This window comes from Salmo salar, chromosome ssa14, assembly GCF_905237065.1.
Source record: "Salmo salar chromosome ssa14, Ssal_v3.1, whole genome shotgun sequence".
NCBI classification, from domain to species: Eukaryota; Metazoa; Chordata; class Actinopteri; order Salmoniformes; family Salmonidae; genus Salmo; species Salmo salar.
In genome coordinates this window covers 68,703,631-68,720,776 of record NC_059455.1, presented here as the reverse complement: position 1 = coordinate 68,720,776, position 17,146 = coordinate 68,703,631, and the positions used below count along the sequence as shown (strand labels likewise).

Below are 17,146 nucleotides of genomic sequence, written 5' to 3'. Positions count from 1 at the left end.
GCTCAGAGCCCGGGAAAAACCTGAATGTCGTCATCCCAGCCCCAGGCTGAAACACATTATCGCCTTTCTCAAGTGGCCGATCAAGGGACTCTGGGCTTAGGCGCGTGACCTGACCGCCCCCGCCTTTGTGATTTTTTCCTCTGTTTGCCGAAAAGGAGATTCCCGGTCGGAATATTATCGCTTTTCTACGAGAAAAATGGCATAAAAATTGATTTTAAACAGCGGTTGACATGCTTCGAAGTACGGTAATGGAATATTTAGAATTTTTTTGTCACGAATTGCGCCATGCGCACGACCCTGATTTACCATTTCGGATAGTGTCTGGAACGCACGAACAAAACGCCGCTATTCGGATATAACGATGGATTATTTTGGACCAAACCAACATTTGTTATTGAAGTAGCAGTCCTGGGAGTGCATTCTGACGAAGACAACAAAAGGTAATCAAACTTTTATAATAGTAAATATGATTATGGTGAGTGCTAAACTTGCCGGGTGTCTAAATAGCTAGCCCGTGATGCCTGGGCTATGTACTTAGAAAATTGCAAAATGTGCTTTCACCAAAAAGCTATTTTAAAATCGGACATATCGAGTGCATAGAGGAGGTCTGTATCTATAATTCTTAAAATAATTGTTATGCTTTTTGTGAACGTTTATCGTGAGTAATTTAGTAAAATGTTAGCGAATTCCCCGGAAGTTTGCGGGGGGTATGCTAGTTCTGAACGTCACATGCTAATGTAAAAAGCTGGTTTTTGATATAAATATGAACTTGATTGAACAAAACATGCATGTATTGTATAACATAATGTCCTAGGGTTGTCATCTGATGAAGATCATCAAAGGTGAGTGCTGCATTTAGCTGTCTTCTGGGTTTTTGTGACATTATATGCTAGCTTGAAAAATGGGTGTCTGATTATTTCTGGCTTGGTACTCTGCTGACATAATCTAATGTTTTGCTTTCGTTGTAAAGCCTTTTTGAAATCGCACAGTGTGGTTAGATTAACGAGAGTCTTGTCTTTAAATAGCTGTAAAATAGTCATATGTTTGAGAAATTGAAGTAATAGGATTTTTAAGGTTTTGAAAATCGCGCCACAGGCTTCAAGTGGCTGTTACGTAGGTGGGACGAATTTGTCCCGCCTAGCCCAGAGAGGTTAAGAATCTTTCAAAGTTCCTGAAATTTTCCGCATTGTCTGACCTTCATGTCTTAACCTGTTGGGGCTAGGGGGCAGTATTTTCACGGCTGGATAAAAAACATACCCGATTTAATCTGGTTACTAATCCTACCCAGTAACTAGAATATGCATATACTTATTATATATGGATAGAAAACACCCTAAAGTTTCTAAAACTGTTTGAATGGTGTCTGTGAGTATAACAGAACTCAAATGGCAGGTCAAAACCTGAGAGATTCCTTTACAGGAAGTGGCCTGTCTGACCATTTCTGGAACTTCTTTGCCATCTCTATCTTTTACAAAGGATCTCTGCTCTAACGTGACAATTCCTACGTCGTCCATGGGCGCTCAGAGCCCGGGAAAAAACAGAATGTCGTCATCCCAGCCCCAGGCTGAAACACTTGATCGCCTTTCTCAAGTGGCCGATCAAGGTACTCTGGGCTTAGGCGCGTGACCTGGCCGCCCCCGTCTTTGTGATTTTTTCCTCTGTTTGCCGAAAAGGAGATTCCCGGTCGGAATATTATCGCTTTTCTACGAGAAAAATGGCATAAAAATTTATTTTAAACAGCGGTTGACATGCTTCGAAGTACGGTAAAGGAATATTTCGATTTTTTTTGTCACGAAATGCGCCATGCGTGCGACCGTTATTTACCATTTCGGATAGTTTCTGGAACGCACGGACAAAACGACGCTATTCGGATATAACGATGGATTATTTGGGACCAAACCAACATTTGTTATTGAAGTAGAAGTCCTGGGAGTGCATTCTGACGAAGAACAGGAAAGGTAAGACCATTTTTCTTATAGTAAATGTGATTTTGGTGAAGGCTAAACTTGCTGGGTGTCTAAATAGCTAGCCCTGTGATGCCAGGCTATGTACTTAGAATATTGCAAAATGTGCTTCATCCGAAAAGCTATTTTAAAATCGGACATATCGAGTGCATAGAGGAGTTCTGTATCTATAATTCTTAAAATAATTGTTATGCTTTTTGTGAACGTTTTATCGTGAGTAATTTAGTAAATTGTTAGTAAATTCCCCGGAAGTTTGCTGGGGGTATGCTAGTTCTGAATGTCACATGCGAATGTAAAAAGCTGTTTTTTGATATAAATATGAACTTGATTGAACAAAACATGCATGTATTGTATAACATAATGTCCTAGGGTTGTCATCTGATGAAGATCAAAGGTTTGTGCTGCATTTAGCTGTCTTCTGGGTTTTTGTGACATTATATGCTAGCTTGAAAAATGGGTGTCTGATTATTTCTGGCTGGGTAGTCTGCTGACATAATCTAATGTTTTGTTTTCGTTGTAAAGCCTTTTTGAAATCGGACAGTGTGGTTAGATTAACGAGAGTCTTGTCTTTAAATAGCTGTAAAATAGTCATATGTTTGAGAAATTGAAGTAATAGCATTTCAAACGTTTTGAAAATCGCGCCACTGGATTAGACTGGCTGTTGCGTAGGTGGGACGAATTCGTCCCGCCTAGCCCATAGAGGTTAAAGTAATGATGGACTGTCGTTTCTCTTTGCTTATTTGAGCTGTTCTAGCCATAATATGAACTCGTTTTTTTTACCAAATAGGGCTATCTTCTGTACACCAACCCTACCTTGTCACAACAGAACTGATTGGCTCAAACGCATTAAGTCAAGAAAATCCATAAATTAACTCTTAACAAGGCACACCTGTTAATTGAAATGCATTCCAGGTGACTAACTCATGAAGCTGGTTGAGAGAATGCCAAGAGTATGCAAAGCTATCATCAAGGCAAAGGGTGGCGAAACAATATATTTAGATTTGTTTAACCTGTCTGGGCTAGGGGGCAGTATTTTCACGGCCGGATGAAAAACGTACCCAACTTAAACAGGTTACTACTCTGGCCCAGAAACTAGAATATGCATATTATTAGTAGATTTGGATAGAAAACACTCTAAAGTTTCTAAAACTGTTTGAATGGTGTCTGTGAGTATAACAGAACTCATATGGCAGGCAAAAACCTGAGAAAATTCAAGCATGAAGTGGAAAGTCTGAGAATTGTAGTTCTTTTAATTCTCTATCGAAGCTACAGTGTCTGTGGGGTGACGTTGCACTTCCTAAGGCTTCCATTGGCTGTCTAAAGCCTTCAGAAAGTGGTTTGAGCATTCTCCTGTCACTGGGCAGATAATAGGAGCTCATTCACTGAGTGGTCTGCCTGGCAACAAAGGGATTGGATAGGCACCATCACGCGAGCACGCCGTTCCTTCTTTTTCTTCTTGAATGAATATGCCATTGTCCAGTTGGAATATTATCGCAATTCTACGTTAAAAATACCATAAAGATTGATTTTAAACAGCATTTGGCATGCTTCTAAGTACGGTAATGGAACATTTTGACTTTTCGTCTCTCGTTCCGCGCATTATGCCTTTGGATAAGTGATCTTTACGCACGAACAAAACGGAGGTATTTGTACATAAATATGGATTATTTCGAACAAAAACATAATTTCTTGTGGAAGTAGCAGTCCTGGGAGTGCATTCTGACAAAGACCAGCAAAGGTAAGAGAATATTTCTAATACTAATTCTAAGTTTAGGTTGCCCCGAAATTGGCGGGTGTCTGAATAGCTCACCGTGATGGCTGAGCTATGTACTCAAAATATTGAAAAATGTGCTTTCTCCGTAAAGCCATTTTAAAAATCGGACATATCGAGTGCATAGAGGAGTTCTGTATCTATAATTCTTTAAATAATTGTTATGTTTTTTGTGAACGTTTATCGTGAGTAATTTAGTAAATTCAACGGAAGTGTTCGGTGGGTATGCTAGTTCTGAACGTCACATGCTAATGTAAAAAGCTGGTTTTTGATATAAATATGAACTTGATTGAACAAAACATGCATGTATTGTATAACATAATGTCCTAGGAGTGTCATCTGATGAAGATCAAAGGTTAGTGGTGCATTTAGCTGTGGTTTTGGTTTTTGTGACATTATAAGCTAGCTTGAAAAATGGGTGTCTGATTATTTCTGGCTGGGTACTCTCCTGACAAAATCTAATGTTTTGCTTTCGTTGTAAAGCCTTTTTGAAATCGGACAATGTGGTTAGATAAAGGAGAGTCTTGTCTTTAAAATGGTGTAAAATAGTCATATGTTTGAAAAATTGAAGTTTTGGGATTTTTGAGGAGTTTGTAATTCGCGCCACGCCCTAACCTCTTACATCTAGATGTAAGAGGTTAAGCTAAAGTGTACAACACCCTTTGAATATGGACGGCATCAGTAAACGTCAACAAAAAAGCTAAATGAAATTGTTGCCAGCAGAGCTCGTTAGACTGTTTTCATGTTATCCAGGAGGTAAACAAATCATCGGCCAGAGCGTCAAGTGTGCGCTCTGAACGCTCCGAGAGCGAAACGAGATGGGTGGGGCTAAAGCTTAAGACGGTGTGAACGATGCTGAATGGGAGTAGACAAAGAGCTCTTCACTAGATACCAAAACATTCAAAGGTCATTTTCTCAAAAGTGAGTTTATCATCAACTTTCAAAGCAGAATTACTTTGGAGTACAATAGGCTGAGAGAGGCTGGACTTAAGGCATGTAGGCCTGTTGTAAGGCAGGTCCTCACCAGACATCACCGGCAACAACGTCGCCTATGGGCACAAACCCAGCTCAAAAATGCAGTGTACAATATACCATTTTGTAGCTCTGAGTCTCTACTTTTATCCAATGTAAAAAGCACTATTTCAAATGTTGTTACATAAGACCAAATCCAGGTGGTAAGTCACATATACATACATAAACTATTTTTCAGGACCCGGTCTTTCAAAGATAATTTGTAAAAATCCAAATAACTTCACAGATCTTCATTGTAAAGGGTTTGAACACTGTTTCCCATGCTTATTCAATGTACCATAAACAATTAATTAACATACACCTGTGGAACGGTCATTAAGACACTAACAGCTTACAGACAGTAGGAAATTAAGGTCACAGTTATGAAAACTTGACACTAAGGAGGCCTTTCTACTGACTCTAAAAAACACCAAAAGAAAGATGCCTAGGGTCCCTCCTCATCTGCGTGAACGTGCCTTAGGCATGCTGCAAGGAGGTATGAGGACTGCAGATGTGACCAGGGCAATAAATTGCAATGCGCTACAGGGAGCCAGGACGGACAACTGATCGTCCTCGTAGTGGCAGACCATGTGTAACAACACCTGCACAGGATCAGTACATCCGAACATCACACCTGCGGGACAGGTACAGGATGGCAACAACAACTGCCCGAGTTACACCAGGAATGCACAATCCCTCCATCAGTGCTCAGACTGTCCGCAATAGGCTGAGAGAGGCTGGACTGAGGGCTTGTAGGCCTGTTGTAAGGCAGGTCCTCACCAGACATCACTGGCAAACAACGTCGCCTATGGGCACAAACCCACCATCGCTGGACCAGACAGGACTGGCAAAAAGTGCTCTTCACTGACGAGTCGCGGTTTTGTCTCACCAGGGGTGACGGTCGGATTCGCATTTATCGTCGAAGGAATGAGTGTTACACCGAGGCCTGTACTCTGGAGCAGGATCGATTTGAAGGTGGAGGGTCCGTCATGGTTTGGGGCGGTGTCACAGCATCATCGGACTGCGCTTGTTGTCATTGCAGGCAATCTCAACGCTCATCCTGACATGACCCTCCAGCATGACAATGCCACCAGCCATACTGCTCGTTCTGTGCGTGATTTCCTGCAAGACATGAATGTCAGTGTTCTGCAATGGCCAGCGAAGAGCCCGGCTCTCAATCCCATTGAGCACTTCTGGGACCTGTTGAATCGGAGGGTGAGGGCTAGGGCCATTCCCCCAAGAAATGTCCAGGAACTTGCAGGTGCCTTGGTGGAAGAGTGGGGTAACATCTCACAGCAAGAACTGGCAAATCTGGTGCAGTCCATGAGGAGGAGATGCACTGCAGTACTTAATGCAGCTGGTGGCCACACCAGATACTGACTGTTACTTTTGATTTTGACCCCCCCACCCTTTGTTCAGGGACACATTTTTACATTTCTGTTAGTCACATGTCTGTGGAACTTGTTCAGTTTATGTCTCAGTTGTTGAATCTTACGTTCATACAAATATTTACACATGTTATGTTTGCTGAAAATAAACGCAGTTGACAGTTTCTTTTTTTGCTGTGTTTACACACACACACACACACACACACACACACACACACACACACACACACTACTGTTGAAAAGTTTGGGGTCACTTAGAAATGTCCTTGTTTTTGAAAGAAAAGCACATTGTTTGTCCATTAAAATAACATCAAATTGATCAGAAATACAGTGTAGACATTGTTAATGTTGTAAATGACTATCGTAGCTGGAAACAGCAGATTTTTTTATGGAATATCTACATAGGCGTACAGATGCCCATTATCAACAACCATCACTCCTGTGTTCCAATGGCATGTTGTGTTAGCTAATCTAAGTTTATAATTTTAAAAGGCTAATTGATCATTAGAAAACAGTGTCTAGTTTGAGAAACGGACGCCACAAGTCCTCAACTGGCCTTCTAGGCCGAGTTGCAAAGAAAAAGCCATATATCAGACTGGTCAATAAAAATAAAATGTTAAGATGGGCAAAATAACACTGACAGAGGAACTCTGCCTAGAAGGCCAGCATCCCAGAGTCGCCTCTTCACTGTTGACGTTGAGACTGGTGTTTTGCGGTTACCATTTAATGAAGCTGCCAGTTGAGGACTTGAGGCATCCGTTTCTCAAACTAGACACTAATGTACTTGTCCTCTTGCTCAATTGTGCACCAGGGCCTCCCACTCCTCTTTCTATTCTGGTTAGAGCCAGTTTGTGCTGTTCTGTGAAGGGAGTAGTACACAGCATTTTATGAGATCTTCAGTTTCTTGGCAATTTCTCACATGGAATAGCCTTCATTTCTCAGAACAAGAATAGACTGACGAGTTTCAGAAGAAAGTGCTTTGTTTCTGGCCATTTTGAGCCTGTAATAGAACCCACAGATGCTGATGTCCAGATACTCAACTAGTCTAAAGGCCAATTTTATTGCTTCTTTAATCAGGACAACAGTTTTCAGCTGTGCTAACATAATTGCAAAAGGGTTTTCTAATGATCAATTAGCCTTTTAAATGATAAACTTGGATTAGCTAACAATGTGCCATTGGAACACAGGAGTGATGGTTGCTGATAATGGGCCTTGGTACGCCTATGTAGATATTCCATAAAAATGTTTTACAAATCTGCTATTTCCACCTACAATAGTAATTTACAACAACGTCTACACTGTATTTCTGATCGATTTGATGTTATTTTAAATGGACAACATTTTTTGCTTTTCTTTCAAAAACAAGGACATTTCTAAGTGACCCCAAACTTTTGAACGGTAGTGTACATAAAAATTAACACCTGCCTAATCTTGTTTTCTTCTTGTATTATAGACTAGGGTGGGATAATATGGTATAGTGTAGTGTATAGACTAGACAAGAATGTCTTACCTGCTGGAACTGAATGTGCAGTTTTTGGCTCTGCTCAGTCATCTCCAGGAACTCCCTCATGACCTCGTCCTTCTCTTTGCGAGACTGCTGCAGATTGGCTGTGAGTTGGGTGATGATGCCATCTCGCTGCTTTAAGGCAGCCTTGAAGTCCTGCAGCTGGAGGAGGAAAAGAAGTGCAGTGTGTATAACTTGTATAATAAACATCAGTGATTCACAAGTCACACTTTAGTATGACAAAGAAAACAGTACACTGGCATGACTTGATAAAGACAAAATGTGGTCTCAACAACAGAAGTAGCTAGTTGTGATATTTAAGGGTAGAGGTGATTTAAAGGAGTATGGGTGGTAATACAACCACCGATCAATGTTTTTAAACCAAACAAGAAAAGGGATGCATTCCATTGAAATGGGAAATACCAACAATAGTTTATATGTACTTGTTACGTGTGCTTGACAATTCACTTGATCGTCACAGAAATATCATGTATTTAAGTAGTAAATAAATGCTTAGAAATGGGTTCCTTTACAGATAAGTAGCCCTAAACTACTGCGAACAAAACTATACAAATTATTGTAATAGAGAACAACAGAAGTGAAAAAAGGAAATATTAATCATAACATGAATGTTTAACAGTGACACCTGCTGGGTAGCAAAATTATTATCAATATGAGAGCTGCACCCTCAAAGGAAGGTCAGCCCCTTAGTGTGGGCTCAGCAAGGCCAACCCCTTATGCAATCTGGTTGATGAATTAAGACTGATAAACACACACTACAACAAATGTTAATGTTTCATGAACATTTGCAGATGACAGGTGAAGCAGGTTATCTACTATTTTCTAACTACCAATCTTAATTCCTTCATACATACACAGAGTGCATATTACCTGTTGTACCCCCTCTGAGCCGAAAGCCATTCTAAATTCCTCCAGCTCTCGGCTCAGCTCCTCTACTGCTAGAGTCTTGGCAGCCAGCTCTTCTTCCATGACCTGGACACTTCCACCCCTCGCCTCCTGCTGAACAGAGCTCACTTCCTCCTGTCGTGGGGGGGGGGGGCAGTGGCTAGATTAGCAATTACCTAACATCCAAAACTGACACAGAATGGAGGGGGAAATGGTAGCTAGCTTAGCATTTAGCTAACCTACAAAACCACCACTGAAGCAATTAGTTAGCATCCAAGGTCGCCACAGAACTGAGGGGAATGGTAGAAATTAACTAGCCAACATCCAAAACTGCCAAAGACCTGGCCGCCATTAAAGAGCATGGTGCTGGCAATGGTGCCTTCTTTCGTGTTACCTCTGTACTTCACTACTCTTAGCTTATCCGTCACACTCTCCGCATTTTTCTTTCTACCTCGCTCTATCTTCTTTTCCCCAGAATGATTTTACTTCTTTACTCTCAAGCAGAAACAGTAAATCAGTGCATTTTTTGTCACTCAGACTCTGTGCCCTCCTTCTCCCTTTTCTCTCTCCCTCCATCCCTCTCTCTTCCTGCCTGCAAATGGCAGGATCACCTGTGTGCCTTGGCAAATGAGCAGCTCTTGCATCCCTGTCCAACGCCCTCTTCTCTAGCAACTTCACCATTCCATCCTCCAATCCCCCTTTCTACTTCTCTTCCTCCCTCTGTTTTCCTCTTTCTGGTCTGACTTCCAGAGTAATTTACACATCTGAAATGTCAAGCCGCCCCCATTCCATACTCCCCATCTCTGCTGTTAAAATGGGGTGTAAAAGTTAAAGTATGACGGCAGCAGCCCACGGACAATGCTGCTGTTGCTGCACTGTAGTTCCTGGCCTTGAATCAAAACCACTTCACAAGCGCACACTGAGGATTCCAGGAGTAGAGAATAAAAAGCAACTTGGTTAGTGAGTTAGACTGAGGAAAATCTCAGGGTTAGGTCAGAATGCAGTGTGGAGACAGAGCAAAAGTGTTACAGTAAAAAAAGACTGTAGCTTGTTGTCTATTTAATTGTTGTACTGTACCCAGATAAACTCCTTGTAAGTCTCCATTGGGTTCTCGGTCATCTCAAGGGAGCCATTCACCTGTTAATTCACAATACTGTTTGGTAAAGCAGGGAGATTATGGTTCAGCTTCCCATTGTTAATGGTGTACAGAACACAGAGTGAAGGATGTAATTAAATTTTGAATTTTGGTTCTGTCGTCCATGTCAGGCTTTAAAGTAATGACTGTCGCCTTCTCCAAACCGTTAAACTCGGTGTCACAGGCAAATCTTTTAATGGCGGCTCTGTAGAAGAGGGGAGGGGGTGAGGTGCGACGGGACTACTTTGACTTGTCAAGTTCAGATAAATGCCAGACGGGGACTTGTGGAGCTGAGTGCCTGGCAACAAGCTAGCCAAGTCACATCGTCTGTTCCAAAAGGCAAGCTGGGAAAAGGGAGGCCTGTCCAAGGACCTAAGCCCCAAACTGTAACACTGATCCTCAATAGCAGAGGACCTTATTAACAGATCTAAGATCAGCTTACCCTCTGTCAAATCTGAACCTTAACCACTAGGGGGAAATAGGGTGAACTATCCCTTCAAGTACAGTGTATTAACTCCATTTAAAAGTGTTCTCTGGTGTAAACTACGATGAAGTTAACTCACCTCGGAGGAGTAGTCTTCGGCTGTGGTGGACACTTCACTATCTGGCTGAAATAGGAAACAAGAGTAGGATTCATCAGACCCTGCATGGGGAGGACCATAATAGGCCCCATAATAGTCACCAGTACAAGTGGCCCACACAAACAAGAAGAGGGAATGGGGCCTCCCGAGTGGCGCAGTGGTCTAAATGCTAGAGGCGTCACTACAGATCTGGGTTCGATCCGGGCTGTGTCGCAGCCAGCCGTGGCCGGGAGACCCACGAGGTGGCTCACAATTGGCCCAGCATCGTACGGGTTAGGGGATGTTCTCTACTAACATCAAGGCGGTGACCCGATCCTGTAGGTTCCTGCTCTACAACATTCGCAGAGTACGACCCTGCCTCACACAGGAAGCGGCGCAGGTCCTAATCCAGGCATTGTCATCTCCCGTCTGGATTACTGCAACTCGCTGATGGCTGTGCTCCCTGCCTGTGCCATTAAACCCCTACAACTCATCCAGAACGCCGCAGCCCGTCTGGTGTTCAACCTTCCCAAGTTCTCTCACGTCACCCCGCTCCTCCGCTCTCTCCACTGGCTTCCTGTTGAAGCTCGCATCCGCTACAAGACCATGGTGCTTGCCTACGGAGCTGTGAGGGGAACGGCACCTCCATACCTTCAGGCTCTGATCAGGCCCTACACCCAAACAAGGGCACTGCGTTCATCCACCTCTGGCCTGCTGGCCCCCCTACCTCTGAGGAAGCACAGTTCCCGCTCAGCCCAGTCAAAACTGTTCGCTGCTCTGGCACCCCAATGGTGGAACAAGCTCCCTCACGACGCCAGGACAGCGGAGTCAATCACCACCTTCCGGAGACACCTGAAACCCCACCTCTTTAAGGAATACCTAGGATAGGATAAAGTAATCCTTCTAACCCCCCCCTCCCCCTTAAAAGATTTAGATGCACTATTGTAAAGTGGTTGTTCCACTGGATATCATAAGGTGAATCCACCAATTTGTAAGTCGCTCTGGATAAGAGCGTCTGCTAAATGACTTAAATGTAGACAGCCGGGATGTCCTTGTCCCATCGCGCTCTTGCCTACTTTTATAAGACAGTTCCTTTTCAATGGAATAATGGCCATGATCATTAGAGCCTATTCTAGAGGGGCTAATTCCACTTTACCAAGATTAAAAGTTGGAACACCATGGTGCAAGACGAGGAGAAATGAAATGAGGAGAGCTTTTATTGTCAGAGTTTATGGCCCAGTAGGCCGATAGTTCCTGTGGCGGGCCGGGAGCATGCACACTGACAGGGTCACCAGTTGGACGGTGTTTCTGCCGACACATTGGTACAGCTGGCTTCCGGGTTAAGCGAGCAGTGTGTCAAGAAGCAGTGCGGCTTCTTGACACAGGGGGTGTTTCAGAGGACGCATGTCTCAACCGTCGCCTCTCCTGAGTCCGTACGGGAGTTGCAGCGATGGGACAAGACTAACTACCAATTGGATATCCCGAAATTCGGGAGAAAAAAGGGGCAAAAAAATAAATAAATTTTTAAATATAATTTAAAAAACAAGCATAGGGAAAAACAAAGCTTCAAAGTGCATTAAAACTGATGGACAATAAGACAAGTATGCAGTTTTAGCTAAGACAAGCCCATCCTAGGTCAATATTGTGTGTACAGTTAGAATTCTGCTGTTCATGATATGACAAGGCTATTGTTCTCTCATTTCCGATTAGTCTTTGTGCAGCCAGTTCTGGTCAGTTTCGGGAGAAGAACGGGTTAATTATGGCGATGTCAAATGCTGTCTACCCGTTTGACCTACATTCAATGGGGCATTTTGGAAGCATGGGGTGCCACATTCAATCACTGGGTGCAACCTACTTTTATAAGACAGCTCCTTTTCAATGGAATAATGGCCATGATCATTAAAGCCTATTCTAGAGGGGCTAATTTCACTTTAACAAGATTAATAGTTGGAACACCATGGTGCAAGACGAGGAGAAATGAAATGAGAGCTTTTATTGTCAGAGTTTATGGCCCAGTAGGCCAATAGTTCCTTTTCATTGAGGATTGAGAGAGACTTTGAAATGCTTTGATATCAGCAACAGTTTAGCCTATATTCCTTGGACTGTGCTTGTTGAATTCTGGTGATTCTAGGGAAGATAGAATAGGAAACAGCATTTTCCTATTCTAGCAACACCATATGTGACGTCTTAAGAGAAGTTTCAGATTGTTGTCATGTTTGCAACTTTGCACAAAAAATAAAACGTGTCCAAGATCATGTGGGGATTGGAGTAACTTAAAATGTATCTAAAGTATGAATAAGACAAGTGAATATGAATTTCAAAGATAGGCAAGCTGCTTATGGTGGATTTGATTGTATTAGGATGTCAGATAATCAGCAAATCTGCCTCTATTATACCACTTGTGTCAGATGGGAACCGCGGTTCATCAGTTTAAGATATGCGCCGGTGAGAGACAATACAACAGGTTAGCACTCGCACAGATCTCTGAACCAGTCTGCCTATACAAGTGCCTTGGAGGGGAACACTTTGAAGCTGGTGTTTCCACAGCAACCCCTCTCTGCAAGGGAAGTTGTATGGCTACTTAGAACGTCTCCGTGTTCATTCAATGGTGCGCCCAGGGCCAATTACAACCTTTGTCTTGGAAATGAAAACCCATTGTTGTGAGAACAAACAGACTAAAAACAAAATGGTTTTAACTAAAAGTTTGAACCATTTATCAGTCTCATTATTACAAATATGGATTCAGATAAGTCTGAACTCAACGGCATGAGTCTAAACTCATGAGCATCTTGGACCTACGAAAATTTGATCATTAATGACAGAAGTGGAAATTCATGACAAACAGTTAGGCGCGGTGCTGCTCAAAATGTCTGCATGCCTATAGAAATACAGTAGAAGAAAGTGCTGAGCTATAGCTCAAGAATACCGACCACCAAAAGAAAAGACAGGAAGCAGCCACTCTATTCAATCACCTTTGGGTCCATTTTGTGCTGCAAGGTCACAAAGCTCTCCAACAAAAGAATGAGGCGGCTTAAACTGTTTAAAGGCAATTCTGTTGCCACGGCAACCCATCATTTCCTAGTCACATTCGGTTGGCAAGGAGAGAAGAAATACTGTGTGGTTTTTCAGCAACAGAGGGAATGAAAACTATTAATGCAGTTCGTGACACAAGTAGTACAAAGGAACAGAAGGGAGGGAGAAAAGAGAGGAGTTTGCATTGTTCGGCGTAGGTGCTGAGTTGGGGGTGGCATGGTGCATACAGCCTGGTTGATGCTTGTGAATGCGCTCAAGGTTGTGAGGGGCTTGCCGATTGTCTATGAAACAGAAATTATTTCACATTGACGATGTAACGGCGAGCTGAGTTATATTAAAAATGACAGGATAAGACAGTCATTTGAAAGAGGGAGAGAATCATTGAGCAAGCTTGCAATGAAGCTTTATAAAGAAATGTCTGAAGAGATAGGAAAAGAAGTCTGAACAAAATTTTCACCAACTCCTTACCTTATCTTCTTGGTTATTATTTTGCTCAATATCTAACCAAATTTGAAAGAATACTCTAACCCAACCCTCTAGCACAATAACAATATTCACAAAAATAAAATAAATGCAGTTGGCCAGCTTTAACTCAGGTTTCAAATTCAGCAAATCAAGAGGTAACACAGCACTAACAAGGACCCTTATTGACTGCTCCACTGTTCATCCCTTTAACCCAGAGTTTCCCAAACTCGGTCCTCGGGACCCCACGGGGTGCACGTTTTGGTTTTTGCCCTAGCACTACACAGCTGATTCAAATAATCAACTAAACATCAACCTTTGATCATTTGAATCAGCTGTGTAGTGTTAGGGCAAAAATCAAAACGGTCACCCCTTAGGGTCCCGAGGAAAGAGTTTGGGAAATGCTGCTTCAATATTGCACCTTTGGAAATCGGCACTCACAAAAGTCGCTCATAGCAACGCATAGGTTGATTCCAGAGACTTATCTGAGACACTGCTCATTCTGCTCGAACGGATTCAGACAATGTCTTTGATGCAACAAAATGTGAATCCCTTATCAGGGTCCCCGGCAGTGAATATGCGTGATTACCAAAATCTTTTTATGTCATAATTGGACTGCATTTTATTATCTAATGTTCTATTCAACATTTCACATGTACATCTTAGTCATTTAGCAGATACTTTATCAAGACAAACTTACAGTAGTGAGTGCTTACATTTTCATACTTTTTTCAAGCCAATGCTTTAGAAGTAAAGAGCACATTTAGTGTTAATTCAAGTTACCATGATCTTTCACTAGATGGTCAGTATGGGACAATACAGGAAGCCACATAAATATAGGCTACTACTGCTTACAATGTATCCCTACACACATTAGGCTACTTCTCCAACATAGCATCAGCAAAAAAAGAACCTAGAACTAAAATACATGATCCATCTAATCTACGTCTTGATGAGTGGCTGATTAGCTTAATCAGTTCTCCCTTGTGAGAAATTCAGCACAGAAGACCAATTTCATTTTAATAAACTGTAATTTCAGGGCCAGGAGAAGTACCAGTTCTCATCCCTTTTCACACTACTGAGCCAAGCCAGTTTCTTCTCTAGTCTATTCAACGCAGACTCTCCAAATCAAGCAAGGTTTGCACGCTAGGAGAAGCTCAATTCAAATGGTAAATCAATGGTTAGAGATGGTACAGAAGTTTTTGGCCTTACCTCTATGGTGTATGTCTGGTCATGTTTGACCGTCTCACCACTGTGCAGGGTCCTGGCGAAGGTAAACTCTGTGGTAGGAGGGTCTTGTTCCACTCTTCCCTCCCCCCCACTCCCCTCCCCCACTGACTGATCTAACTCCTGCTCGGCCTCCCCGCTCCCCGGTCCATGTCCACCCGGGTTGTCTGTTGCTCTCTTCTTTTTCTTCTTCTGCTTCTTCTGTCTGTCGGCGTGAGCTTTTCTCTGCCGGTACTCAGCCAACTGGGGTCACACAGGGAGAGGAAAAGCAGACAACAGGCAAGGCAGGGTCAGTGAGGTTAAATACAGAGATTACAGTGTGTCTGCGCTGCTTAAGAAGCAGTCCAACAAACTTAGCTAAATTCTCGGTTTAAGGCTAGAGGCTATGCTACACTGAACACTGACTATACTACATCTAAATGCTAAGCTTTCCATTCCTTAAAAAAATGCAAACAATCAACTTCAAATGATCTTTGATGATTAGTTCAATTAGCCTTTTCTGTTAGATGAGGCCTACCAAATAATCAACTACTTTAGTTGGTGTTTCAAATGCAAAAATGTTCTGGGGAAAAAAATCTACAAGACAAAAATACCTACAGTAGTGCTACATAGCTTGGTAAAGCTCGTGTGAAACATTGCGTGTGTCCCGGCGCTAGCAACCTCGGATGCAAATGTGAATCCTTGTTGTACATAGGCCCCTAATGACCAACAGTTAGCTTCCTGTTGTGGCTACCCCTAATCTTTTAAATACCTGCTAAAAGGATTACATTTTTTAAACTCCCTATATGTCAAACATCTAATGACTTAAACGCATTGGTAATTTGGTATATGGATAAACTGCAGTTTTCACCACCAAAGCTTCCTCCATTTACAAATTGTCTCCCCTCTCCTAAATATTAGTGTGCAAAGTGATGTCTTTAGTAACAAACGGAAGAGAAACTGTTTGGATAGGAAAGGAGGATTGCATCTGGATCCATGTAAATCTCAAAGATAGCCAAACACTACTTGAGCAAATGGCGGTTGTGGGCTTAGCGAAAGTCTAAAAGTTGTCCAAAATCCATCCTAATCTACCACGGCGCTCCCTTCATCGACTTTCAGACTTTCATTTCCATATCCCTTGAGGGGGCAGGCTTTCTTTGAAACGAACGTAGACGGAGGGTGTCTGGACAATCCCAAGTTAATCTGGACAAATCTGATGCTTTTAAGAAGGGTGTATTTACAAAAAGCTAGGATCACCTGACCTCGCCAGCTTTTCACAAGCTCGCACAGAGACCTGGAGAGAACATTTAGGCTGCTAGTATATTGAGATGCATCATGCCAGGCCTACTGAATTGTGGGGTATCAACAGATGAATTGCTCTTATGTTTGAATTAATGAGAAAAACATGAATTTCCATGTAATATGCCATTGTCTAACTTTACAATATGTAAACACATACCCTACATAAACAGACTACGCACAAATTAGCTTGGAGCATGTACACACACACAAACTTCCCTTGGTGTGCAGTCTGCACCCACAAACACACATTTAATTTCCCTCAGTGCACAAACAGCAGGGGTTCTGTACAGCTAATTGCCACAAGAGAATGCTGGCACTAATGACATGGATTGGACAGTAAAAGCCCTGATATCCATTATGGATAAGGGGCTGGTGACAGCCACTGAGTGGGGTGAAGTGAGTGAGCGTTAATGCAAGAGTCAGTGAACTGAATGGCCGGCTATGGGAGCTGGCTGACAGCAGGGGAGCTCAAACAGCAGGCCATTGTGGGCAGCAGGTGTGAGACAATGTATTTTAAAAAAGGACCCACTTCCAGTAGCAGGGTATCATACTAGAGCTCAATGCAGCTGAACCTAGTACATGCAGTTGGCAGGGGTCTGCAACATGTGTCCTGACCCAGGGGGCATTTTTTTGGCTCGCCTGCTTTTATGTGGCCCGCCCAACTTGTGATTCCATTTTGACAGATTAAGTTCATAATAACCCAACCTATCTATAGGCTATTATGTTTTATGACAAGTTAAAGTAGAAATTTGAATGAATTTTGGCCATTACAGAACAGGAGGCCAAGTCTCAAATAAGGCTTTTCAGTCAATCATATACTGAACAAAAATATAAAACACAGCATGTAAAGTGTTGGTTTCAGGTTTCATGAGCTGAAATAAAACATCCCAGAAATGTTCTATAT

The 17,146-nt window shown here is 42.5% G+C and overlaps 1 protein-coding gene across 7 annotated transcripts in view; it reads right to left on the bottom strand.

Moving 5' to 3' along the window:
* Positions 1 to 17,146, bottom strand: part of LOC106569851 (A-kinase anchor protein 9) — a 157,416-nt gene that overhangs the window by 113,427 nt on the left and 26,843 nt on the right. For 5 of the 7 annotated variants that reach the window (XM_045694733.1, XM_045694734.1, XM_045694738.1 and 2 more), the window contains exons 3-7: positions 14,947 to 15,204; positions 10,243 to 10,287; positions 9,622 to 9,681; positions 8,530 to 8,679; positions 7,645 to 7,800 (exon numbers count right to left, since the gene is read on the bottom strand). In XM_045694733.1, coding sequence (XP_045550689.1) covers positions 7,645 to 7,800; positions 8,530 to 8,679; positions 9,622 to 9,681; positions 10,243 to 10,287; positions 14,947 to 15,204 — 669 coding nt within the window. The remainder of the gene's footprint in view (positions 1 to 7,644; positions 7,801 to 8,529; positions 8,680 to 9,621; positions 9,682 to 10,242; positions 10,288 to 14,946; positions 15,205 to 17,146) is intronic. The other 2 variants (XM_045694737.1, XM_045694739.1) reach the window with 2 other exon arrangements.